General features: G+C 46.0%; 1 protein-coding gene across 4 annotated transcripts; it reads left to right on the top strand.

The window, feature by feature from the left end:
* The first annotated feature begins 5,991 nt into the window (after positions 1 to 5,991).
* Positions 5,992 to 25,753, top strand: LOC117433769 (nephrin). 4 transcript variants are annotated; one of them, XM_059011141.1, is made up of 32 exons: positions 5,992 to 6,682; positions 8,444 to 8,544; positions 8,894 to 9,088; positions 9,356 to 9,478; positions 10,699 to 10,830; positions 11,162 to 11,243; positions 11,775 to 11,878; positions 12,404 to 12,525; positions 12,775 to 12,946; positions 13,287 to 13,444; positions 13,603 to 13,744; positions 14,717 to 14,841; positions 14,970 to 15,141; positions 15,358 to 15,487; positions 15,716 to 15,888; positions 16,171 to 16,311; positions 16,577 to 16,717; positions 17,027 to 17,148; positions 17,602 to 17,767; positions 18,148 to 18,304; positions 18,575 to 18,726; positions 19,360 to 19,471; positions 19,703 to 19,884; positions 20,118 to 20,180; positions 20,583 to 20,708; positions 20,819 to 20,852; positions 21,189 to 21,312; positions 21,543 to 21,657; positions 21,979 to 22,151; positions 22,823 to 24,231; positions 25,137 to 25,188; positions 25,667 to 25,753. In XM_059011141.1, exons 2-30 carry the CDS (start codon positions 8,481 to 8,483, stop codon positions 22,955 to 22,957), a joined length of 3,837 nt encoding a protein of 1,278 aa, XP_058867124.1. In that variant the 5' UTR covers positions 5,992 to 6,682; positions 8,444 to 8,480; the 3' UTR covers positions 22,958 to 24,231; positions 25,137 to 25,188; positions 25,667 to 25,753. The 4 variants fall into 4 exon arrangements, with proteins under 4 accessions (XP_058867124.1, XP_058867121.1, XP_058867122.1 ...); XM_059011138.1 differs by having other exon boundaries at positions 5,995 to 6,682; positions 22,820 to 24,231; XM_059011139.1 differs by having other exon boundaries at positions 5,995 to 6,682; positions 22,820 to 24,231; positions 25,607 to 25,671.
* Positions 25,754 to 26,289: the final 536 nt, after the last annotated feature.

Raw genomic sequence — 26,289 nt, 5'->3', positions numbered from 1 at the left:
AAACCTGCTCTGTTCCCAGGCCCCCAGCGGGAGCGCCAGGCCTCGTCTCCATGGCAGCGGCAGGCTCAGGGAAGCAGGCCCGTGGAGCCCCATTGAAGCGGGAGAGGGGCGAGAGAGAGGCTAACAATCAGGGCCTGCCAGAGAAAAGTCCTTTTCATCCCTGCATTACACGCTGGGGTCTGCTGGCTGCTTTACAACTGGACACATATGGACTGAATCTCACAGCTCCCAGAGGCACCGCGGGACAAGAGAGATTTGAAATGAAGATGTGAGGGGACTGGACTGGCAAAAGGGAGAGAGGGAGAGAGGGAGAGAGGGAGAGAGGGAGGGAGGCCGTTTAACTGTGACATTCTGGGACCAGATTGCGACACACACACACCCACACACACACATCACAACCAAAGCTAATCAATAAACCGCTATAAAAAAAATCTCCCTTGGAAGTTGTGTTTGTATCAATAATGAGAAACCCCTGTTGTATATCAGGATGTTCAGAGTCTTTCTGAAAGGTTCTGAGTTCTGTTCCTCCCATACTACACTCGGTATGTTGTAGACATAAACAAGTGGTTAAACTGATACAAGTTTACCACTGTAAATTTGCACAGTAGTTTAGCAGCTTTTCCCATGAATATACTGTGCATTATATATCGTTTACCATGGTTTGCCATGTCTTTAATATGCTTTACCGACACCTCTCAGGTCTTCACAATGCTTTACCATGCTTCCCCTCTGCTTCATTACATTTTGCTTTGCTTTTACCAAGGGGAAACATTTATAAGGGTTAGTTTACCATGGTTTGTTTTGCAATGTGCTTCACCATGCTTCCCCTCTGCTTCATTACACTTAGCTTTGCTTTTACCAAGGGGAAACATTTATAAGGGTTAGTTTACCATGGTTTGTTTTGCAATGTGCTTTACCATGCTTCCCCTCTGCTTCATTACACTTTGCTTTGCTTTTACCAAGGGGAAACATTTATATGGGTTAGTTTACCATGGTTTGTTTTGCAATGTGCTTTACCATGCTTCCACTGTGCTTTGTTACACATGTGCAGGGTCATTTGGTAAGTCTTGTAGAACCACCTGGGGTCTTCGATGAATGACTAGCCCTAATCGCTATGGTAACTATAGCGGCCTAGTGCTGGGTGTGCAGCCTGAACAGCATGGCAGAGGCCCCATGCTGGAGCACTGTGACAGGAAATGATGTAGAGGGACCATGGTCCCAGCAGGTCAGGAAAGGAGGAACCATCTGTTTTTAGGCATGGGACCATATTAAAAGCTGGCAGTGCCACATCGGGGAGCCTACAGCAAGTATGACTGCAGCAGCTTCAGTGCACTGGTTATAAAATAATAACAATAAACAAACAAAGGAACTGGAGAGAGGCAGTCAAGTTAAACATTAACGGGTCAGCTTTCAAAAAATGGGTCAAATTTAGTAACCAACAGAGCCGAAACTGACACACAGAGAGAGCCGTGGTCAAAATTCTTCAGAAGCATGTGAGGGGAGGGAGGGGTCACAATATGCTTGCTTTGAAGATCGTTTAAAGAATGCATTTCTGCCGTTGCTTAGCCATGGATTTTTGGTTTTTTGCTCTCCATGTGCAGCCATTCAGTGTCTTTAAAAAACTTGGCAGTTTCGATCTGTTCCCTCTCCTGAAGAATCCGTTTGATCCTGAGGCAACTTTTGTGATGCGACCAGCAGGAGGCTGGAGTGGAAGCCTGGGCCCCGTTGCCCGGGTAACCCAGTGAGGCCTAGCACTGCAGCTAGGAGCCTGCGTTGATTTCAGAGGCAGTGACAGGGAGTGATGAAAGAGGGTAAGGTAAGCAGGTCAGGATGGAAATTACCATCTGGTTTTGAGGTTGGGTTTCTTTGGAACTAAAGGATCTCACCCCATGGATTTTGACAGAATGATAAAGGAACCCTCTTGAGGAATTATTGGTCCGATTTCTCTCAGCTAAATAGTGCACACCGTCCCCAAAGGAGTCCTTCCTCCCTACTCTCATTGAAACCACTCCTGGAAGTATAAAAGGGGACTAATAAAATACCTCCTTCAGTCACTGTGTGTATAATTACACCATGTTAAGTTTCCTATCTATGTATCTATTTTATAATGCATGTATGTTTAGGCAGGGCAACTTTGGAATGCATTTTTCCCCTCTAAACATCACCCAAAGTAAAAGCATAGCAAGTAAAGCCTGCTAAAAGCATGGAAAAGCACAGGTAAAGAAATGTGTAGCCCAGAGAGGCATGGGACAGCATACTAAAAAACAAAGTATAACCACAGGAAAAAGCACTGGGGGGAAAGTGCAAAATGACTTTAGAAATGTATTGTGCTAAACCTCATTTTAATAAATGAAGCATCCAAAGAGGATAAGAGTCTAGAAGGGATTTTCTCATGAGGGACTGAGCGTTGAAGAAGCGATGGTGAGCCTGTGCCAGGCAGGAGGCTATTCATCCCAGACAGGACATGATGAAGGAGCGGGGAGGGGGAACGGACGGCAGCGACATGGGAAACCATCTGCTTTAGTGACTGAGAGACTCCAACCCTGCACGACCCTGACAGAGCTCAAAGACACCCTGCATGCGTCTTCGGATTTCAGCAGGAAGACACAGGCCTTGGCTTTCTATGCCTCCTTTCCCCAGGTCCTTTCTCCAGATCTCCACGTGGTTCCCAAGCCTTGCATTTTTCACTTGTGATGCCAGTTCTAAATTGTTTCCTTTTTTTATCTGAATGAGGAATTCCTTAGTGGGGCGAGTGGAATTTTCTGACTTGGGTCAATAGAAGGCTGCAAAGACTCTCTTTCTCCCCAGGAGGTGTTTGATTAATTATTGATGAGACTTAAATCAAGGCACTGAAAGGTCTTCGGTGTGTTTCCCTCGCCACACTTAAACTACAGCGTTTGAATGCATTTATTCAGAGATGTAGTATTGCGTTTGAAATGCTTGCACCAATCCTTGTGATTTATTCTGATTTATCCTCCATAATGGGGCTGCCAGAGGTGGGCAGCTGTGTTTAAATACACCCTCCTCCCCATTGTAAATGAAAGCACCCTCTCCCAAAAGGCTGTCTTCATAATGGGGAGGAGAGACGCTCCATTCACTAATCAAACCCTAATATCCAACCATCTGGTACACATTTACACCGAATCAATTAGCTCTTCTATCATGAAGGAATGCTAACGAGTGAAAAGCACACAGCCTTCCTTTCTGAGAGCCCGGCTGTCAGATCTGTGCACACTGAGCTCAGCTTCAGATTACCCATAAAGACAGCTGCAAAAACATACAGATGATTCAATAGGTGGTTATAAATGCATGCAGGTGTACATGAGGTATGAGATGTTACAAGCGTGTGTTAGGATTAAAGGCAGGGAGTGTGTTTAACCAGATGCTGTTAAATAGAGGGTGCTGTTATAACAACATACATTCGTGGTCAGACGGTTAATTAAACATCTAGTTACATCACGAGACCTCAGTGTAGCGTGTTTTGCTTATTTTCATGGCTAATTGCGTGCAATTATGGTATGGTGTGGTTTATTTATTAAATGTTGCTGAAGCCTAAAGTGTGGAAACTTTCTTTTTTTAAAAATTTCAGGAGACTCAAACAGAATTTGATTACTTTTCTCCCTCTCAGAAATGTGCCTTTGCACTAGTTCTATAAAATCTATTAAATATATATATATATATATATATATATATATATATGTACTTTATTTAAATAATCAGATCACACTCTAAATAACTCTTTAGAAACTCCTTGTTGTTCTTTCTAATTTCAAACTAATAAAAAACTTCATTCGGAGTAAAAGAAGATGTTTCTCTCCATGTTGCTGATGGCAGTTCTGCTGCCTGAGCTCCCTTCAGATCGCACAATTAACACGACTTTAATTAACGAAGCAGCCAGCGGGCCGCTTAAACCGCGGTGAGTGAAAACAAGTGGGCGCTTGCTTAAGCAAGCTGTTTGTGTGAAAACAACCCCCCTTTATTCTGAATATCTCCTCCTCGTCCCTCTTTGTTTGCGGCCCTGTTGTTTTAGCTGCCTGCTTAGCCCGGGCCCTCCCCTGCCATTGTAACCCAGAGTCGGACAGACACCGGGGACAACCGCCCACCCTGGTCGCCATGGAGAGGGGCCGGGGGTCGGCGGGTCAGGAGGGAGATGTTATGCTTTGGAGTACGGTTCATTAAATCTTTGGTCGAGTTCATTAAAAGCGTGGCCCAGACATTCCAGGGGACTCCATTAATACGGCCGGCCCCTTGTCAGCTAACGGACAACCGCCTTTACATCTCCTGGGTCCCCACTCCCCACACCCTTCTCCCAGGCAGGCCTCACTGTTCCCCCACAATGGGTCCATCTGTTTGAGGCCTTGCTTTCTCCTGCTGCCTGCTGGGAGGGCAGGAAAGAGACAAACAGTGGAGGTAAGGTGTCCTCTCTCTCTGTCTCTCTCTCTCTCTCTCTCTCTCTCTCTCTCTCTCTCTCTCTCTCTGTCTCTCTCTATCTCTCTCTCTCCTCTGTTGTACCTTGTTAAAGCGTGCGCCACCATGGCTACATGGCCATACTGTGATTCTAATGTATCAGAACTCCAGCAGAGAGCAAGTTTAACAGATCCCGGCCATGCTCAGGTTACCCAGGTAAGCTTATCTAGAGGAGAAGCTAGCAGACTATTGGCAGCCCACAATATCACGTGTTTTCTCTAGGGAATACACCACAGGACTGCAGCTTCTGTTGGTTTACTAAACAAGTAATAATAATTGTCTATCAATCAATGTACTGTACGGCCTCTTTGCTGGGGAGTCTGCCATCGTGTTGGTTTTTAATTTAAATTCCTCACGTCTCTCGGGGTGTCTGCAGTACTGAACGTTGCTGCTTTTTGATGGATTAGATCAGAGACAATCAGAAGCAACTGGTAGAACCAAGAATCAAAATGCAAAAAAAAAAACACCTGCATTCGCCCTGATAAAATGAAATAGCAGTGGGGACCAACCAAGACCTTCATTGTAATACATGAGCCTTCAGCGCTTTTCCTCAGCCAGGTAACGTGGATTTCCTATTGGCTCGGTCTTGATGGCTAAAGCACTGCTCTGTCCCCCACAAGCATAGGCAAGCATTGTAAAACCTACAGAGTTGTGGTAAACTGAAAGTTTCCCATAGCAAAGTGTAATAATGCATTGTGGAAACACTGTAAAACCCTGAGAGATATGGTAAAGCGTATAAAAAAACAAGGCAAACCAGGGTAGACTATAGTAGGTGCATAACCATGGAGGGGAGGGGGGTACATGCAGTGGAATCCAGCTGGCACGGGGTGCCAGTCTGCCCTGGAAAGAGGGCGGAGCAGCAGCAGCTGTGGCTCTTCACTGGGGAGGTGTAATCTCTGCCAGCTAGGCTCCATTTAATTCTCATTCTGATAGAGCACATTATCTCTGCTCTCCACCATCACTCTCTCTCTCTCTCTCTCAGACCCCTTCTGCTGCTCTGCACTCGGCCACTGTGTGTGTTTTTTTCACTCCAAGCTGCCGTTTTCATTTAATAATTAAACCTTTTAACACTTAGCGAGCTCAGCTGTTGTGGTGCATTAGGCATTTAACCTGCTCCATATATATATATATATATATATATATATATATATATATATATATATATATGAGAGAGAAATTATAAAGAATTCAAGAACAGCAAGCAGCTCTCTATCCAAGGAGAATCAGGATCCAACAAGATCCTCATCAATCACTACAAATACTTCATGAAGATGAAAATTGACAAACTGATCATTTAATAACTGGCCTTCTTCAGAGATCACAGTAGAAACAGTTAGCCGTGTCCCGACATCGCCCAGCCTCTGTATGCGTCGTTTGTTTGACGTCACAGTAAAACCCTCACGCACCCGTTCAGCTCCACTTCAGGTCTGTTCAAACAGATGCACCGTTTGTGCTCCGCAGGGCTGGTGGAATGAATTCCACAGCAGTTGAAGGGTATGAGCTCACAGACCCGCGTGCTGTTTACTCGTTTCCACAGCCCAGCTGGCACAGCCAGACCTCGGTCACGTTGCACTGTGTGAGGAGACTGCACCCTAGTGGTGAAGCAAAAAATGAAAATGGCATTTAACTAGTGACTTATTTAAAGAAAGCATTTTTTCTTTTGGTAACTGTACATTAAGTGTCTCTGTGTATTTACATAGCAGTTACTTAGTAAATGCTTGTGTGCTTACACATCATTACAGTGGTATTATGCATAGCTACAATGTACTTAATGTGTCAATATTTTTGCATGATATATGGAAGAACACAATAGTGTCAGAAAAGGGTCATATCGTGCAAAAGGATTTTATGGAAAACTACAAAGCGGTATCATGTAATTCAATATGTTAACATAACATTATTCAGCAGGTTTCATTCCACTTTATGAAGCACAATTAGTTGTGATGCAAAACCTTTGGCCAGAGCTGTAGCTTGAGTATTAGTTTGCGGTAAAACAGCAACAGATGTCCTTCGTAAAGTTAATGCACTGAGTGTGAGGTGACCCTCCAGAGAGGGGAGTCAGTAAGTCTCTCTCCGGGGGAGTTGTCTTCATACCAGCGCTGGGAGCTCCCAGTCCTTCACAAGACCCTGAGCTCTCCATACCAGCGCTGGGAGCTGTGAGCAGAAGACAGCCAGGACTGCAGCTCCCATCGTCACCCAGACAGCTCAACTGCAGGTAGGCTTTCTGTCATTGAGATCTCATGACTTCATTGACCATGGAAACTCACGCTAGCCCTGCTGCTGCTGCACCCAGCCATGGGGTTCAGAGCTCCCCTCAATGAAGTCTTGTATTATTATTAATATTGAAATGATCAGGAGCCAGGAGTTTGAGCAGGGTTACAAACTCACACTAGCCCTGCTGCTGCACCCAGTCCTGGGGTTCACAAGTTGTTCAGATATAGTGTTGAAATGACCAGTACTGGCAGCAGCCCGGAGTCTGAACAGTCAGGCCCCTGGTAAATCTGAACTGCTGATCACAGAATTTGAGTAGTCGTTCTTTCTGAGGCTGGGAAAATGTGTTTGAAGTCGGGTCACTTCATGATCGTTTGTGTTCTGATAAGCGAAGAGTGAAGTTTTCTTTATACTGTGTGTGTATACTCCATTGTGCATATATATATATATATATATATATATATATATATATATATATATATATATATATATATATATATATATATAATATAATTATACACCTCATTGCTTCTGTGTTTGGATTTATTGTGCATATGAAATCGAACTCGGAAAATGGTCAAAAAAATTTAATTTAAAATAGGAAAAGAAAAGGAACACATGGCCACAAATGGCAAAATGCATGAGACTTTTTAGAAGCTGTTTTAAAATGCCAGATTAAAGCTCAAAGTGGTCTAACACTTTCACACAAGTGCCGATTGTTTCTATAACCCTGATTACTGATCAAAAATTGAAATTCTCATGCAGGTATATGAAGGATATAAATAACAGATATTTAGGTGTTCTACTAAATGTGCACACGACTGTATATATGATTTTATTTATTCACCATAAATGCGTTTTAATATGAGATTTTATAAGATCAGATATTGAGGCTGTTTACCTCCATAGTCTCAAGTTTCAAAACAGTTTTTGAACACTGCCTGCTTTATAATGAAGCAGAAAGGACGCAGGCCACAACATCAGAGTTCATTCCCAGAAGCTGTTTTTATTTAAAAGCCTGTTTGAATGTGTGAGATCTGTGAGATCTGTGAGGGAGTGTGCGAGTGTGGGAGTGTGTAAGTATGCAGGGTTCAAGGAAAAGTAATTAGCTCGGGGCTGCCCGACAATGTTTTGTTAGTTTTTAAAACTGTTTGGCTTTCATTTCGGATGGGCAGGCAGTTTGTAGTCTGGTCAAAGTTGAATCCTGCTTCAGAATTAAAAGCTGAGTCAAACTCGCAGGCAGGGTGGCGCAGTGCTTACTGAAGGCATTTCTATAGGAATTCGACTGCTGACTTTGCAGTGACTCCCGGTTAAGTGTCAATGTTACTTTTCTGAAGTCCTTGTAGTCATGGATTCAGTCTAATATAAAGATTGTGATTAAACTAGATACTTCTGCATTAAAATCAATTCCCAGTTCCAGTTCCAATTCCAATTCCAGTTCCAATTCCAGTTCCAATTCCAATAACAGTTCCAATTCCTTCAAAGATATTGTAATTGTTGTGATTGTTCAACTGCTTTTTATTCTAAACCAATTTAATTAACTAACAATCAATGACTTAGTTTGTTGCCTCTGCTGTGAAAGCCCATTTTAACAGAACACTGAGCTGATTGCAATTGTGATCGTCAATGTGTCGGAATTGATTAAAAGGAATGGGAACTGGGAATTGATTTTAAAAAGGAATTAGAAACGGTATCGGAATTGGAAACCAGGAATCGACCCCCCAACCCTGTCTCCGTGCTTTTGCATGTTCTTGATTCTGTACAGAAGCTGCCCATTCTATAAAAAGAGAGAGGACTGGGGGATGAAGATGACATCAGCTCTGCACAGACTCACAAGAGCTCTGCTTCTGCTGTGCTGCATTCAAGGTAACACACTGATACACATCTGACAGCTCCAAACTGACTGGGAGAGGGGTACAGGGTGAGAGAGTGACTGGCATGGGAGCGGGGTGAGAGAGTCGGTGTGATCCGGATAGGGGAGGGCGGTGGGGTGCTGTCTGATTGGGAGTAGGGCTAGCTAATGAAATAATTCACTCTCCATGTGGATAACCAAGAACGTGCAAGACTACTTTAAAAGCAAGGCTTGCACACAGATCACCCACAATAGCAACCGATATAATGTTATAGACACACACACAGACTGGAATCAGTTTGTTTAGGGAAACGGTATTGCTGTGATAGAGATCCAGACCTCGACTTGTGTTTAACCCTTCAGCCTCCAGGGGGCAGCAGGCATTCCGGATACAGCCCGACAACGTGACGCTCGTGGAAGGGGGCACGGGGGTGCTGCAGTGCCACGTGGAGGGGGTCACGGGTGCAGTCCAGTGGGTTAAAGATGGACTGCTGCTGGGTCCCAATCGAAGCATGCCAGGGTTCCCTCGGTACAGCATGGCTGGAGACGAGGGGAAAGGTGAAGAAGTATTTCATATATACATATATTATATACATTCAAACTTGTTTTAAGACACTGAGAACCACTTCCAGTCGAAATCTTTGTCACCTCAGTTCAGGAGCTGCTCTTCAGTGTTTGCTGACTACGCTAGGTCAGCCAAAGTCTCTTTATAATGAAGAGCCAGCGTCATGGATTGAGCAGCCACTTGGAAAACAAGTTTCCTTTCAGTTTAGAGCCAATGCCAGTCACTGGGTTCCTGACCTCTAACCTTTCTCACTATGCCAGGGGAATTCAACCTGCAGGTAGAACGGGTGACTCTGGAGGATGACTCCCCCTACGAGTGCCAAGTGGGACAGTCCGAGAGCAGCATTGGAATCATCTCCCATACTGTGTGGGTCACTGTGCTGAGTGAGTGTACCAAACACTGCTGGGAGCAGGGGAGGGTCCTGATGAGCATTTAAACAAGAATTTGTTTTACGAAGCCTGTGGAAAATAATTCAGGCTGTAGGCTGTTTTTGTTTTTAAGGGAAAAGTGTTTTCATTAAAAGTTTATTTTGTTTCCACATGCTAAAGATCGTTGGTGCCAGGTTCACCAGAGAAGTAATTATTTGTAATTATTAATTATTTTTTGGGGGTATGGAGCTTGTGAGAATAACAGCTCCTGAGAGAATTCAACTTGAAGTCTGAATTCGTCTTTTTTAGTCAACTGTTGTCAAATGATCTGTTATGGATGCATTTCACATCGCGTCACTGAACAACTGGCTTTGTCTGTGGAGCAGGATTTGTGTGTGTGTGTCGCTCTCTGGTCTCAGAATGTTACAATTAAATGGCCCTTCTCCCCCCCTCTCTCTCTCTCTTTCTCTCTCTCCCTCTCTCCCTCCCTCCCTGCCACCCTCACTCTCTCTCCCTCTCTCTCCCTCTCTTGCTCTCTCTCTCCCTATCTCTCTCTCTCTCTCTCCCTTTCCCTCTCTCCCTCTCTCCCCCTCTCTCTCCCTCCCTCTTGCCAGTCCAGTCCCCTCACATCTTCATTTCAAGTCTCTCTTGTCCCGCGGTGCCTCTGGGAGCTGTGAGATTCAGTCCATATGTGTCCAGTTGTAAAGCAGCCAGCAGACCCCAGCGTGTAATGCAGGGATGAAAAGGACTTTTCTCTGGCAGGCCCTGATTGTTAGCCTCTCTCTCGCCCCGCTGCCACTTCAATGGGGCTCCACGGGCCTGCTTCCCTGAGCCTGCCGCTGCCATGGAGACGAGGCCTGGCGCTCCCCCTGGGGGCCTGGGAACAGAGCAGGTTTTCCTGACGCCTCCAGAGCTGGTGAAGGGGAGGATGGGGGTGGATAAACTAGACCTCCCCTCTCCCCTCCTCTCCCTCTCGCCGGGGCAGGAGGACTGGCTCCCACATTTTCCTCCGGGCAGCTGTCACGTTAATTACAGTCATTGTCCCATTCCAGAACAACTTCCAGCCTCTGGATTGATGCAGGCATTTTGTTTGAGTGTTCTGTACGGATCCCTTGTTAGATTCGGGTTAAAATAGGGTTAAGATTTGGGTTAAAACTGATAGTTTTCTGAATTGTATTGTCTACAATGTACAGGCAGTTTTCCTAGTTTTCTACTGACGTCTTGTTTTCCCTCAGTCCCTCCAGGCAAGCCTGTGATTGAGGAGCACAGCGGGGTTTCTGAAGTGGAGTGGGTGGCAGGTGTGGAGTACACCGTCTCCTGCAGTGTGACAGACACCAAGCCAGCCTCTGAGCTCAAATTCACCAAGAGTAAGTACAAATGAACAAAAGATACCGTTATAGAATAGATGAACTTTGATTGTACAACCACTGTCACACACCTAGCCCCCCTGGTGACCTGGTGACCTGTCAAGTCATGTGAGATTATCTTCCGTAAAACCTTCACTAATTCTTTTGACAACCATTTTGACTCAAAGTTTTTTCCAATGTCTTTGGTGGTAAAATGTAATGTTAAAGCCATATTATCGATCTTAAGGTCATCGTTTTGATTTCTGGTCGCTCCAAGAAGAATGGTTTGACATACCTAATTCATATATGATATAGAAAATGGGTTGCACATTTGAATGCTGTCTATCTACAGGTTCAAATGAGCTGTCTGGAGTCGAGGTAAATGTCCTCCCAGGGTCACAGGAGAAACTTCAGAACACACGAGCGGTTGTGAGGTAAGAGACGTGTTCAGATCCAACACTCCAGTGGTAAGACTCGCTCGTGCATTCTCAACGTGCAGAACCATTAGGGTGAGCACTGGCCCCCTTTAACAGAGAGGGAGCTGTCCAGCCCTGCACTCTGAAACATGGTGCTGAAACTCTCATTCGGTGAATGAGCCAGTGACATGCCTGCCTTTATAAATCAGTGTGAGGATCTGGGATCTGTAGCCGATTCGTATGAAGAGAACAGGGAATACTGACCCTGGGTTATTCAGTGTTGTCAAGGAAAGAATGGCAAGGGTGCTGTATTTTTGGATTGATCTCCCACCTTCCCTAATTTAAAATGTGTAGTCTGAGTTAGGGTTTGGGTTTGGTTTCTATTAGGGTTTTCATTGGGGTCAGGGTTACAGTAGGTTTAGAGTTGGGTTTGGGTTTGGGTTAAGGTTTCTATTAGATGGCCCTATAGCGCTGTCATTAAACCCTGGAGGTTGGTTTGTACTCCTTTTAAAGCAAACTCACCCCCCCTCCTCCTCCCTCCCCGGCCAGGGTGACCCCTCAGAGTTGGGACAATGGGAATCGGATGGTGTGCCTGGCAATGAATGAGGCCGTGTCTCAGCCTGTGGAGACTGGCTTTACAATGAGAGTGTTGTGTGAGTAGAATCTGTTATTATTATTATTATTATTATTATTATTATTATTATTATTATTATTATTATTATTATTATTGTTACCATTATTATTATTATTATTGTTACCATTATTATTATTATTATTATTATTATTATTATTATTATTATTATTATTATTATTATTTCTTGCCATGATTACCCTAACATTATATGATCTATTTTTAAAGTGGATAGGTGTTCTTCTGGTGAAAATGTTTTTGGACTAAACAATATATACAGGAGTCCTCTTCTTACTTTGCGTTTTAAACACTAAAAAAAACATTAGAGTTATTTGAAATCTTTTAAAGGGCCAGTTGTTGCAGCAATCAGTAAACCATAATATGGATATCCTGTAAAAATGAACTGACTGCCCTTCAGCATGTACCACTGCCCTGCCTGATTGATCCACCAGGAGAAGCTACCAGCTAGGACACTCCATAGGGAGTTAAATAATAAACACAGAAGCTCAGAAGTAACGGTGTGCCGTTGCTCTTGCCTCTACCCCAGTCCCCCCTCAGCCCCCCCGGATTGAGGGGTACGATCGCCCCGAGGTGAAGGCAGGGGAGACCCTAAGTCTAGAGTGCAAGTCCATCGGGGGAAACCCACTCGCCACGCTGCAGTGGTCAAAGGTGAGAGGCACAGATACAGGGTGTAAAATCAAGTCTATACATTTGAGGGGGACCTAGTGAACAGAAGGCTGTTGGTCAACCAGCTGCCAGCCAGTTAAGCTATTAAATAGTTAGATACGTGTTAATAATGTAAATAAACTGGAGCTTGGGGTTAGGGTTGGTTTGGGTTTGCGTTGGTGTTGGATTTGGAATTATGATGTATTCTCACAGAATACTACCTATGCTCTACACATGTTTCTCTTTCTCCAGAACGACGAGGTCATCTCCACTAGCTGGGACACCGTCTCCTTGACCAACACCGCCCGCAGCCCGCTGTCTCTGCACATCCAACCTGAAGACAACATGGCCAGACTGACCTGCGAGGCGGTCAACCAAGTCACTCCTGTCCCCCTCCAACACACCATCACTCTGCGAGTAGTCTGTGAGTCCCGCTTCCCAAACCATCTGCAGTAGCAGGGCAATGCAGTGGTTCTGCACTACAAGGGGAGCACAAGGGCAGCTAGAGTGGTCTGAGGGTTCAATGGAATGGTATATTCTATATATATATATATATATATATATATATATATATATATATATATATATATATATATATATATATATATAATTGCAAGGGATTGACGTAAACCATGCTTGAACCTTTCTGCACAATGTCATTTGTACAGCAGCAAATATATGCTGTTGATACCTTTGAACAGGATGACCCTTTCACTGCAAATCAATCAATCAACCAATCAATCAATCTCTGCGGTCTCTTTCAGTCCTGCCCTCGGAGGTGAAGATCCTGGGCTCCTCCAGCATTGCTGAGAAGAAGCAGCTCTCCCTCTCCTGCTTCACGGCCGCCAGTAACCCGCCGGTGCAGATCCGCTGGTGGCTGGGCTTCAGAGAACTCACCACCACCGAGGTGACCATCACTGAGGTGAGCACTGCCTCCCCCTGCTGCTCCCTTCAGCTGGACACAAGGCACTCCAATGGGGACTCCCTCAGGGTCAAAGTGGGGATCCCCTTCTGAGGGGCACTTTTGTTAACGAAGTGTCTCTGTGTTAACGAAGTGTCTCTGTGGTTTACTGTGTCCAGGCGTCCAATGGTGGGAGAGTGACCATGTCCAACCTGACCCACACGGTGTCCCGAGAGGAGAATGGGCTGCAGCTGACGTGCGAGGCTTTCAATGAGGCTATCCGCTTCACCAAGAGCGAGAGCGTCCTGCTCCGCGTGCTCTGTGAGTGTGCTGGAGAGGGGCTCCACACTGTGTGACTGTGCTGGAGAGGGGCTCCACATTGTGTGACTGTGCTGGAGAGGGGCTCCACACTGTGTGACTGTGCTGGAGAGGGGCTCCACATTGTGGGACTGTGCTGGAGAGGGGCTCCACACTGTGTGACTGTGCTGGAGAGGGGCTCCACACTGTGTGACTGTGCTGGAGAGGGGCTCCACATTGTGTGACTGTGCTGGAGAGGGGCTCCACACTGTGTGACTGTGCTGGAGAGGGGCTCCACACTGTGTGACTGTGCTGGAGAGGGCCTCCACACTGTGTGACTGTGCTGGAGAGGGGCTCCACACTGTGTGACTGTGCTGGAGAGGGGCTCCACACTGTGTGACTGTGCTGGAGAGGGGCTCCACATTGTGTGACTGTGCTGGAGAGGGGCTCCACACTGTGTGACTGTGCTGGAGAGGGGCTCCACACTGCGTGACTGTGCTGGAGAGGGGCTTCACTCTGTGTGACTGTGCTGGAGAGGGGCTCCACACTGTGTGACTGTGCTGGAGAGGGGCTCCACACTGTGTGACTGTGCTGGAGAGGGCCTCCACACATTGCCACATAACTTGGCTTTACTTATTGAGTTATTCATTTTCCATTTACAGTTTTATTGTGACCTGCCTGAGGGGTCCTTCATAATGAAAGGTGTGCTATAGACCTGGAAGTTTGTCATCGGACATTAATCCAGGCTTCTTTTAGTATTTTTCAATAGCTATGTGTGTAATAGCTATGTATGTTTTAACAGTGGTTCCCCTGATTTATAATAAGTTCATGATAAATCGTGCCTGGGGCATCTGTTATAACAGGAATCATATCGCACAGTTTGAGTCGACAGAATCTCTCGTCCAAACTGCACAAGATGACGTCTCTCTGTAACAATAAGAGACTTCCTTCACATGATAGTGACGGCCACTCACTCCTCTTTCTCCTCTCTCTCAGACCCCCCTCAGAAGATTTGGATCGAAAGCCCTCCGGAGGGGAAGCAGTTCAAGGCAGGGACCGAGGTCAAACTCACCTGCTTCTCCAGTGGAGGGAACCCAACGGGCAGCCTCACCTGGTACAAGGTCAGCCCCTCACCTGCATTTGTTGGTGTAAATATAGGTGTGTCGCGGAACATCTGCACAGTGAGGTTTCTACAGACACTCCCTGCTTCAGTACATTCATAATAAACAGCTGCTGTGTGTTTGTTCAGGACAACAAGTCCGTCAGGTACGTCCCGTCTGCGATCGTTTCGGGGATGATGGCGTCCCGACAGCTGATTATCACAACACAGCCCGATGATAACCTGGCGACCTACAGATGCAACGCAACCAATGAGGCGAAAGCTCCGCCCCTCACCGCCACCACCAAACTCCACGTGCAGTGTGAGTAATCGCTGACATCAACCTCCCTCGCTATTTCAAGATCCGCTAATCAAAAAATTTGTCTCGTTCGTCGATAGTAAATTGTACACGTGCAATGCTGTATGGGAAACTGTCAGTAATTCGCTGTTTTTAATATTTTATAACTGATGTGAAAGTCAGATGGTACAATAACAAGGAACTCCCCTGAATGACACTTTCTCCTCCCCGTCTCTTCAGTCCCGCCGATGAACGTGAAGATCTCTGCTTCAGCAAAGCAAGTCAAGAGAGGCCAGTCTCTCACACTGACCTGCACTACAGGGAGCAGCAACCCAGTGGCCAATATCTCCTGGTTCAAGAATGGGGAAAGGTGAGCCAATGCCCTTTCGCATATCCCTCTATAGTCCTTGCTGTCTCTCACCCCTCTCTTCTCCCGCTAACCCCCTCCATCACCTACTCTCACTTTCTCTCTTTCTGTCCCTTCTCCCTCTCCTCCACCCTACTTTCTGTCCCTCCCTGATTTAACTCCAACCTTCCCTGCTTTCCACACCCCTCTACCCCACCACCCTCTGCTCTCACTGTCCCTTCTCTCTGGCAGGCTGCGTGGGTTTGACCTGGGGAAGAAGAAAGCGGAGCATGGAGGCGAGTCGACGATGGGCCGGGTCTATATCAAAGCCGTCTCCTCTGATAACGGGAAGCGAGTGACATGCCAGGCATACAGCGCTGTGCTGACACAGGGGGTGAACACCTTCTACAGGCTCGACGTGCTCTGTGAGTCTGTCTCCCCGTCTCCCCATCTGTCTGTGTCAATAAAGCACACAAGCATCAGATATTCCAAAGACAACACTGTACAGCTGTGGCCAAAGGTTTTGCAGCGTCATCCTATAGAATGATCTAATTTTGCTTCATCATGTCGAATGAAACCTGCTGAATAATGTTACATTAACATATTAAATCACTTGCCACTTTGGAGTATTCCACAGTACTTAATGAAAAGTGAGCAGACATTTCAGTCTGTGGAGTTTTCTTTAGCGACGTGTCTTTCTGTTGCAGACCCCCCCGAGTTCTCCCCAGACCAGCAGCGGGTGGTCCAAGCTGTGGAGCACGACGCAGCCCGCCTGCCGCTGAGGGTATCGGCCAATCCAGACAACATCAGCTACACCTGGACCTATCATGGAGAGAACCTGATAAAAGGTAGACCAATCAAAACTCAGTTGGGGATGGGCGGAAACTCAATAAGAGAAAGGGGGGTCCTCCAGTCCTGTTCATTTTACAGAATATTTATTTAAAAAAAAATTAAATTAGGGTGTTGTAAACAAAACACAAAGCACCCCTGGAAGCACGATAGAAACACGGCCTGCAAATCTGCAGCAAATTGGCTTGTAGGTTGTACCTCTGTTTGAGTGTTTGAAGTTCTAGTGTCTTAGCTCATTCAGCACCTTGCTTCTCCTGGCTACAGAGGGCGCGCTGCGCCACCACCTCAAGGACGGAGGGGAGCTGGAGATTTGGAACCTGACCCGCACAGACGCCGGGGATTACAAGATCCTCTGCAAAAACACGGAGGGCGAGAACGAGACCCTCATCAAACTGGACGTGCAGTGTAAGTGCTGGGGGGTCTGGAGGGACGCCTGGGAAATCGAAACAAAACCATGTCTGGCATAACCGTATCCAGGGGTTTGCTGTTCTATCATAAGCTGAATGCTGCGATATCACAAGCTGTATCAGGGTTAATGTAGCAGCTTGCAAACTACAGATGGCTGCCTCCTTTAGATTCCGTCAATGTAAGCAATGTTAATAAAGAGAATACAGAACAGTCCCCCCCACTATATTATCACATTGTAATGGTCAGGCTCACAGGCGCCCGATTTCCATTCTGAAACTCACCCTGACAGTGTCTCTATCCTGGCAGACTCTCCCTCAATAAAGAGCCTGCAGGATCCCACGGAGGTGGATCTCGGGGACACTGCGGAGATTGTCTGCACCGCCGACGCCAATCCTGTCACCCCGGGCATGTTCCGGTGGGGCTGGCTGGTAAGAGGGGGTTCACTGCGCTGGCATGGGTAACCAGCTGAGCATTGGTCTTTTCTGCCTGTCCTTGCTATCTATTTGTTTCTGTCTGTCAGTTCATTTCTTTCTGGATCCTGTATACAGTGTTAATGTCTCTCTGGGGTTGGTAATTCTAAGCAATTGTAAAACCTAAAAAAGTTGAGCAATTCGTCAGCTAATACAAGCACTGATGAAGGCACTAGCTGAAACATTTGACATACTTGTGTATATCTGTGTATCCACCTCTCTCTCCCTCTCTCTCTCTCTCTCTCGCTCTCTCTCTCTCTCTCTCTGTCTCTCTCTCTCTCTCTATGTCTCTCTCTCTCTCTCTCTCTCTCTCTCTCTGTCTGCTCACAACTATAATAATATCTATGTTACTGCTTACTGGCAATATTGTCTCCCATGACACAAGCATCCTTTCTAATGTGTGTCTGGCAGGGCGAGGAGGAGCGGGAGCTGACAGCTGATCAGCAGGTCGCGGAGGGGGCGACAGGGAAGCTGGTCATCACAGAGACCAAACGCTCAGACGCTGGACTCTACGAGTGCACAGTGGACAACGGCATCGCGCCCCCAGCCAAGCAGGCAGTGCGGCTCGTTGTGCGCTGTGAGCGTTACAGATCTGTCCTTTTCAAAGAGTCCGCTTGTAAACACTTGCTGTAGCAGGTCTTTTACTATTTAAACTGGCATGCACTCGCCCCTCCAGCTGGGAAAGCTGCTCAAACACACAACAACTGGGAGTTAACACATTGTTGAGTCGCCTTTTTTTAATTTACAGTAGTGGCACCGGGGGGTGAACCCCCCGACCTTATATCAGCTACCTTTTCCTAATAATAGTTTTTCTACCTGTTTAATACCCCGTCATTGCCTGGTCTGTGTGATTCTCTATTAACTAGACCTAGCTGGTCTTATTCATGGGGGGGATTGTGTGAAGTCCAATAGAAAGCTGCCCAGTTCTCACTGTGTGTGTGTTTGCGTTGCTGGCAGTCAAACCGGAGCTGCAGAAAGGCGTGCATCTGAGTAAAGTGGCCACCTCTGGAGATGGGAGCAAAACCGCCACCTTGAGCTGCAAAGCAGAGGGCATCCCCAAAGTGGAATACAGCTGGGCCAAGAATGGAGTGGGTCTGGACCTCAATCACCCAAGGTGAGTCTTAGAAGTGAATCAATTGCGGCTGCTCAAACTGTGCACAAATTATAAAGTGGTATAATCAGAGACACCCTGCAAATTATGTACTAACTACATAATAATACATCTCAAAAACAAAGACTGTACTCAGTGTCTGCTGTTTAAACATAAAATAATCCCACTTTTGTTCTAAGAAAATCGTTGCATGCATCAGTTGCCCTCTATGTTCGACAGCCTGGCTCCCCTTGCAATGGCACTGTAAGGCAGAGTGTGTCCCTCTCCACTCAGGTACTCGGAGGATACTGTGCACGAGGGTGCTCTCCACACCAGCACTCTGACCATCATCAACGCGAGTGCTGCCCTGGACTACGCCATCTTCACCTGCACCGCTCGCAACAAGCTGGGACTCGACGTCTTCCACATCCAGCTCGTCAGCACCAGTACGCCGCGCTCTCATGCTAACACTGCGTCGAGCTCGCTTTAAACTGGGCTGGCACTGGAGTACAAGTTACTGTGGCTTTTAAGAAACAAGTCCCAAATATATAAAAAAAAAACAACAAAGACATTTTATTCAGTGGTAGCATTAATTGATTGCACACAGTTATATATATTTTGTTTGTGTGTTTGTTTAGTTACTTTGTACTGGTGACTCATTTTACATATTGAGCTGGACCTTCAATTACACCCAAATATTTAACTTAATCTTAAGTCACTGTCTGATTGTATAAAGCATAGGTAAGCATTGTAAAGAAAAGCGAGACAGTGTATGGTAAAGCATATTAATAAACATGGCAAACCAAGGTGAACGATTCTAAATGCATGGTATGTAACCATAGGAAAAGCATGGGGGAGAACTGGAAACATACAACAGTAGTTTTATAAGGGGCAGGGTGATCGGAAACTTGAAACATTAATCGCTGTACAACCGATGTTCAAAATGTAGATGTGTGTGGGATCATTGACAGCACAGCATTCTGACATGGTAAGCTATGAGCGATCCAGGTTGTTAGACAGGGTTACATTGCGATGGAAGGAAGCAGTGATAGCCGAAGATTTCTCTCGTTTGTTTCTAGGTCGGCCGGACCCACCCACGGGGTTACAGGTTGCCAGCGTGACCCACAACTCCGTCACCTTGCAGTGGACGGCGGGCTTTGACGGGGGTCTGGAGCAAAAATTCAGGGTCAGGTAACTATGTCCGGAGTTACTCACTGTGCAGGGTTAGGTAATCAAGAAATTATGAGAAAAAAAATTCAAGACAAGGAAAAGGGGACCAGTGATAATGCTACCAATGCTACAGTCTTGATCTCGGTCAGCACTCCTTTACCATTAGTAATACACTTTGCTGTATGCAGCCTGAAAGCCTAGTGGGTTGGGTGGGCGTAGTTCTCTGGTTAATCTCCATCGTCTTTGCTGCAGGTATCACTGGGAGGAAGCTGCCAGCTTCATGTACGTGGATGTGTTCCCCCCCCAAGCCACCACATTCACGATCACCGGCCTCAACGCAGAGACTCCCTACAACTTCTCCGTCAACGCGCTCAACCTGCTTGGGGAGAGCGACTACGCTGACGGCAATGCAGTGCTGACAGTCACCACTAGAGGTGAGCGGGCGGGAACTGAAACCACTTGGGCTGGACTGACAATGATGGAGAAATATCATTCACAGCAAAACCGTTCAGTCAAACGTGAAACTGGAAACAGGGATGGGTGTCGATATTTTCACAATTCAACCTAATCGCCAGCCTTGAAAGAGTCCCCTGAATGGCAGGTGTTTTTTGACGCCCTTTTTTTTTGGCTTGTCTTGTTTTTTTTTCTGTACCTTCCTTTCCCACAGAGAAACCAGAAAAGGACGACAAGATACCAAGCCCGCCTGAGACAGCGGAGACGTCCCCTACAGGTGAGACACGTGCACTGCAACTGATATCTAGAGCATCTTCTCGTTTTGGATCTCAGTATTGCAACTACAGTAGTAGTGGAAAGTCAAAGAATTCTGAAAAAAAAAGTTGATTTACATATAACTTAAGTTACTGCCTCTAGTGCTATTGAGGTAAAATCTGGAAGAAAACTGAATCATGCAGACAAACGCTTTGACTCGTGTCTTCATCAATGTTATTGAGTAGAAAGGTTCTTCTAGTCTTACCTCAACAACAATGATAAAGGGACTAGCCAAAATGTGTGTCTGTTAGACTGGGCTTCTTCTAGTTTCACCTCAGTAACCCTGAAGAAGGTAAAGCTGAAATGTTTGTTTCTTGTAGTTCAGAGCGCTGGTCACTCATTGTCTGTTCCTCCTGTTTCCCAGAGGGCCCTGTGCTGCCACTCTATCTCATTGTGGTGTTGGCGGTGGTTGGCGGAGTCCTGCTGATTCTTAACTCCGCCCTCGTGGCCTGCCTTGTCAAGAAGTGGAGGACTCACCACAGTGACGCAGGTAGGGGGCAGTGTGGGACGAGAGGCAGCCTGATTCTGACAGCGGGATAGAATGGCATTGAAAGCCTTGGTCGGCACCATTCTAACCTCAAGGTCAAATTTCATTCCCAGCAGGTTCAGAAGGGAAGAAAGGAGAAGGAGAAGGGTGAGTAATGGACACACACACAAGTATCATGCAGGGACTGGACAAAAAATTCAGAACACCTGCCTTCAAAGCGTTTTCAGTTGCTTTAGCAGTCTCTTAGATTGATATATAATTGACTTATCCTTAATATTACTACCCCCCTCCTTTATAAGAGTTTACCCTGGTCTTTACCATGCTTTCACAATGCCTTACTGTACTTTATAGGCATGCTTGTTAGGGACGTGAGGGCTATTGCTTCTGTCACTTGAAGGGCGTCTCATTGGCACCACAGTGTGAGCTACACATCTACAGGGGTGGTGTTCATGTTGTGTTGAGTCCTCTCACTGACTTCCGCAGGTCCAGTTTGACGAAGCCCAATGAGTATGGAGGAGGGGAACTCCTCAACAAGGCAGCCAGACAGACTCTGCTCATCGACAGCTGCTCTGAGCTCAGCTCCAGTGTGTACGAGAGCTATGAAGGGGTGAGGGTCTGGGAGGCTCCCAATGGGAACTGACTGGGCACTGGGCACTGGGCACTGGGCACTGCTGGGAGGGGCTGCAGTGAAGAAGCGGGGGTGTCTCTCTCTCTGTCTCTCTCTCTGTGCATGAAAAAAAAGTTCTTCCCTATCTAATTCATGTTTCTTTCTATTTCCCTCTTGATTTTTTAAACGTGTCCCTCACACTTCCCCACCCGTTCCTCCCTTCTCTATAGGACAGTGCCTCAGAGCGCGGTCACTATTACTACCCCGCGAGCGACTTCCGCCCTTCCCTCTACCCCCACCAGGAGGCACCAGAGTGTCTGAGCGAGGGGACGAGCAGCTTTGCAGGCGAGTTAAAAAATCACCCCTCTGACACTCAATAGAGCTCTCAAAAATCATGTCTAAACTCGAAGTACACCACTTTCAAGATTATAGGCACATCCAAGAGCAAATGTGGTATTTCTTAAATCCACTAGGGGGCAGAGTGTTGCAGGGAGGTGGAGGTGGAGAGGAGGAGTAATGTTTAGACATGGTTCTATTATTGGGCCACATAGGTGTTTTATAAAGTCTCTGTAATGCAATAAATGAAACAGAAAATTATACGAAAGTGAACAGCAGAGGGCTGAAGGCTGGCGTGGTTTATCTGTAAGTCCTGTATGTGGTTCACAGGGCATTGGGATCAGAGGCGGGATGCTCATGAGTATGAGCAGGTGAGAGATGCCAGCCTGTATGAGGAGGTGGGGAGACCGTACCCCCCTCCCCCTTCCTCGGGGTACTACCACAGCGTGCTGGACAGGCAAGGACGAGCGCTGCTGGACCCACGGCAAGGTTCAGACCCCACTGTGAGTGTGAACCCCACGTGCATGCTGACTTTATTATCCATGTATACCTTGTGAGAGGGAGATTGTGAAGGTGCAGGAACTGTGAGTCGCATTGTGAGATGCACCCCCTTCACTCGCACTGTGTACAACTGCATCTCATTAAGATTCCTGTCTATTTTAAAGCAAGGCAACTTCTCCAACTCCATAGAGTTCACACAAACTGTTTTAAAATGTGTGACTGAAGGGGATATAGTGGCACCTGCATGGTTTGAGATTATTTTGCACATTTCTGTATATTCAGGAGTATTTTTTAATGGCTTTTTCTTGCATGAATACATGGATGCATACTAAGAAGATCCATTGCTTCACATTCTGCAGATGCATTTATATAAATGAGTTTTAGAACAACACGAGACTGATTCATGTACTGAGGAGACGGGTTAACTTCACCACAACTCACAGGGAATAGAAGCCAGTGAGCTGCTTTCCCATGCATCCCCCAACATTATCCTTCGAAATGTAGCCACACACCTTGGGAAATAGGTTCGTTCTAGGCAAATGATATCTACATTAAACACTTGTGTAAAAAAAACAACAAAAAAAGTTCCCAGTAGAGCAGCAGACGGTACTTCTCATTAATACTAACATGAAAAACAATGCTTCACCTCCTTCCCCCCACTCCATTATAGCAGGGAGCCTATCAGAGAAGAGGGCGGGGCCAATCGGAATACGAGGATCCAATGAGAGTCTACGACAGCGTGGCTGAGTACACACCCTCCTGGAGAGACTATGAGACGCCCTCTGAGATGAGAGGAGAGCTGGTGTGAGGGCCTTTGAATTGGAGAGCAGGGGCTAGTTAGCCTGTGGAAATGACACGATGCAAGAATTCCAGTGAGGGAGCAGCTTTACTCCACTGGCTTGAGAACATGCAGAGAGAAATGGAAAGTCTGCTTTTATGTATTGTTGAACTTAAACGCACACACGCTTAAAATCTGTTTCAATGCACTTTTGTGAAAAGGAGTCAGTGTTTCAGCATGCTTAAAACATTAGCTGTTAGTGGGGAGTAGAACATGATTGATCATTCCTGTAATAGCAAGGTGTGCTATGTAAAAAATGACAATCAAAGAAAATGCACCATGCATCATTTTGAAGTGAATGTGAGTTTTGCTTTTAAGCTTGAAAACATTTATTGTTCACTTTTCTATTAACTGATCGATGCTGTTTCCTTCTTTTTCTAAAATCCAAAAGTGCATTTTTCTTAAGTTTTCTGTGTATTTATTTTCAACAATCAAAAAAAAAAAGATTTGGAATAATGCCATGTATACTCGTACATTCTGATCTTAACAGGGTAGATTTTCCAAAAATAAAAGTTTAAAAAAAAAATGACTAGTGTTTTATAGAAGACACGCGCGCTGGCGGGCTGAATGGACTCCTCTCATTCACAGATCACCGCATGTTCTCGTACCACAGCAGCTGCCCTTGATGCAGTACAGACCATTGGTTGTTGAAGTTGGGGATTTCCGCAGCAGCTTGCATGCGGTTAACACAGTTTTATCACTTCCTCTGTTTGTTTTTTTGGTACCTGTGTTTTCAAACGCATCTGCACGCACACTCATCTTACAGAAAACCCCACTGGCTTTGCATGATAATCCCAGAGTGTTAACATATGTCTTGCAGTCAGACTATCTCGGGGTGGTCAACAGAAATGGTTTAGTCTGGTTGTGGAGTCATTTGGAGATGTACAGTATGCACTATTACATTCTTCTACTAAAATCTATTTGCACAAAACAGTTCTGAAGTAGACTGTTTGATGTCTTCACTCAACAAAATAATGATGGAAACCTTGTCTCTGTGGGTGCCAAGAAAGTAAATAATTGTTCCTGTAACTTCCTCCGCCTGGCAGAGAGAGAGAGCGAGCGAGAGAGAGAGAGAGCGAGAGAGAGAGCGAGAGAGAGAGAGATGTAGGATGAGTAACAGCCTAGTCAGGAAGTTACTCACAAGGAGGGGGCTGACAGTTAGTTCACAGCACTGGAGGTTGGAGACAGAGCTCCGCAGAGTCAAGGTAGACGCACGGATGGCTTTCTTAAGGACGCACAGGAAGGTAAGGGTCTAATTTTCCTACTGGCTGGGTTGCTGTGATCCACTCTCAGAACAGAAGCACAAGATAGACAGGGCTGTACCTTCCTGGCATGCTGGAAGGTTTGTAATCCAAATGGGGAAAGCCACATGGCAGAGGATCCAACCGAGTTAAACAGAGGTGCTTGTATCGTGTTTTAATTAAGGGTGTACGGAGCTAAAGAAGTGGACTTTCCCATCCCTGCTAAATCCATGAACCGAATGTAGCCAGGTCCTAATTTTTGCTCCAAACGACATGGTGTAGAAGAGGAACCCCGTGCTGTGTTAGTTTAGAGAAAGGCTGTGTGCTCTGTCCTGCCTTCACTGGGCCTGGTTTCTGATTTTCATTTTTATTTAGTTTGTTTCAACCTTTTTGTTCTGGAAAATAAAAGTGCGCTTTTTGCAAACTGCCATCTCCTGTCTCCTGCCTCTGCTAGCTCTTGAGCATCCAGCTCCCCGACCACAGAGCTCGTGAAAGCTCTTGTACATTTAGTTTTCTTTTTAAAACTAATCGGGCGTTAATTTTATTTTTAGATTTTTCTAAATTCTTGGTAAAGGCCGGCAGGAAATGTATTGTTTTTTAATTTCCTTCACCGAAAAAACTGACGTCAAGCTACAAAATAACGCCTCCCCACCCTAGATCCTCATGAAGCAAGATCCTCATGAAGCAATTCCAGCTAATCCGGTCACCTCAAGAAAAGAACGACGTTAAAAGCTGCAGTTGAAACGGAAATCCTGAGCAGGTGGTTTCTATGTAGATGTGTTTTTGTGGGAAAGGCTGTGGTTAGATGAGCAGATCGCTCCAGGTTCCTGTTTCAGTAAAGCAGAGTGTTAATGAGGGAGCATTTCCCATGTCCTTGTTAACACTGGAATCTGTTCATCTCTTCACAGTTGCATGTGGTTTTGTTCCTGATCCCAGTCGTGCTGCTGGTCTCATTTGGCGGTAAGCTGACCCTGCTGTTTTGTTTTCCTTTAAGGGTTTTTATCCTTTGATTAATGGTCTTGGTGGGAGAACCGTGCTTTATAATATGGAATTGCACTTATAGTCTAAAGCCCTGGAGACACAAAGACACATTTTCAGGAGCAGCAGCTTGAAACCTGGTTCCAGGACACCTTTGCTGTATCAAACCCCAAGTCCTCCTGGTGTGCCATGCAGTGGTCAGAAACCTAGTCTCCTGAAACCAAGTTCCAAGACACAAAGTGGCTGTGTGTTCCAGGGCTAAAAATACCTGTAAAGACAGACTTGAGTCAGACAGGGAACAAAATCTGTGGAACAAAAGACGTCCGCATCCAGAGGACTTGTGGGGTGAGTCTGTAAGGCTGATTTGGGTCTGATTTGGGTTGGGGTTGTTTGTTCTCAGGCTGCACCGATGAGAACTCCACTTTGCTACCGTCCAACCAGATGTTGCTTTTCTTGGCAGAATCCACGACGGTCCCAGAATCCACGACGGTCCCAGAATCCACGACGGTCCCAGAATCCACGACGGTCCCAGAATCCACGACGGTCCCAGAATCCACCACCGTCCCAGAATCCACCACCGTCCCAGAATCCACCACGGTCCCAGAATCCACCACCGTCCCAGAATCCACCACCGTCCCAGAATCCACCAGCCAGGCTTCCTCTGCTGCTTGGTGGGATGCCAGGAATGAAACGAACGGTAACTCCCTTCATTCCTGTCATGCCTGCTAATACACAGCAGTCTGCATTCGTTTCATTTAGGAATTCTGATAACACTTTACATTAAGTGTCTCTACTGTGTACTTATATAGTAGTTGCATAGTAAATACAGGTGTACCCACATATCATTACACTGTTAGTATGCATAGTTACGATTTACTTAATGTGTAAATCTTTTTGCACGACATATGGAAGTGTAGAAGTGTATACTTTTACACAATTGAAAAGGGTTAGGGGGTTAAGATTAGGGTTGTATCATACAATTATTATTATTATTTTTTTTTTACAGATTAGGTACATTGTAACTCTGCATAATAACATTGTAATTATGTGTAAGCACACATGCATCTATTAAGTATCTACCAT

Source organism: Acipenser ruthenus, chromosome 41 (assembly GCF_902713425.1).
Source record: "Acipenser ruthenus chromosome 41, fAciRut3.2 maternal haplotype, whole genome shotgun sequence".
Lineage (NCBI taxonomy): Eukaryota > Metazoa > Chordata > Actinopteri > Acipenseriformes > Acipenseridae > Acipenser > Acipenser ruthenus.
This window is presented reverse-complemented; position numbering and strand designations above follow the sequence as displayed.

What these genes read in the sequence shown, in the direction of transcription:
- LOC117433769 (XM_059011138.1), top strand. Translation starts at nt 8,481, where the DNA reads ATGAAGATGACATCAGCTCTGCACAGACTCACAAGAGCTCTGCTTCTG. An exon ending in TGAGCTCAAATTCACCAAGA is followed by an intron (nt 10,831 to 11,161) that starts GTAAGTACAAAT and finishes GTCTATCTACAG; the next exon opens with GTTCAAATGAGCTGTCTGGA. An exon ending in AAGAAAGGAGAAGGAGAAGG is followed by an intron (nt 20,853 to 21,188) that starts GTGAGTAATGGA and finishes TGACTTCCGCAG; the next exon opens with GTCCAGTTTGACGAAGCCCA.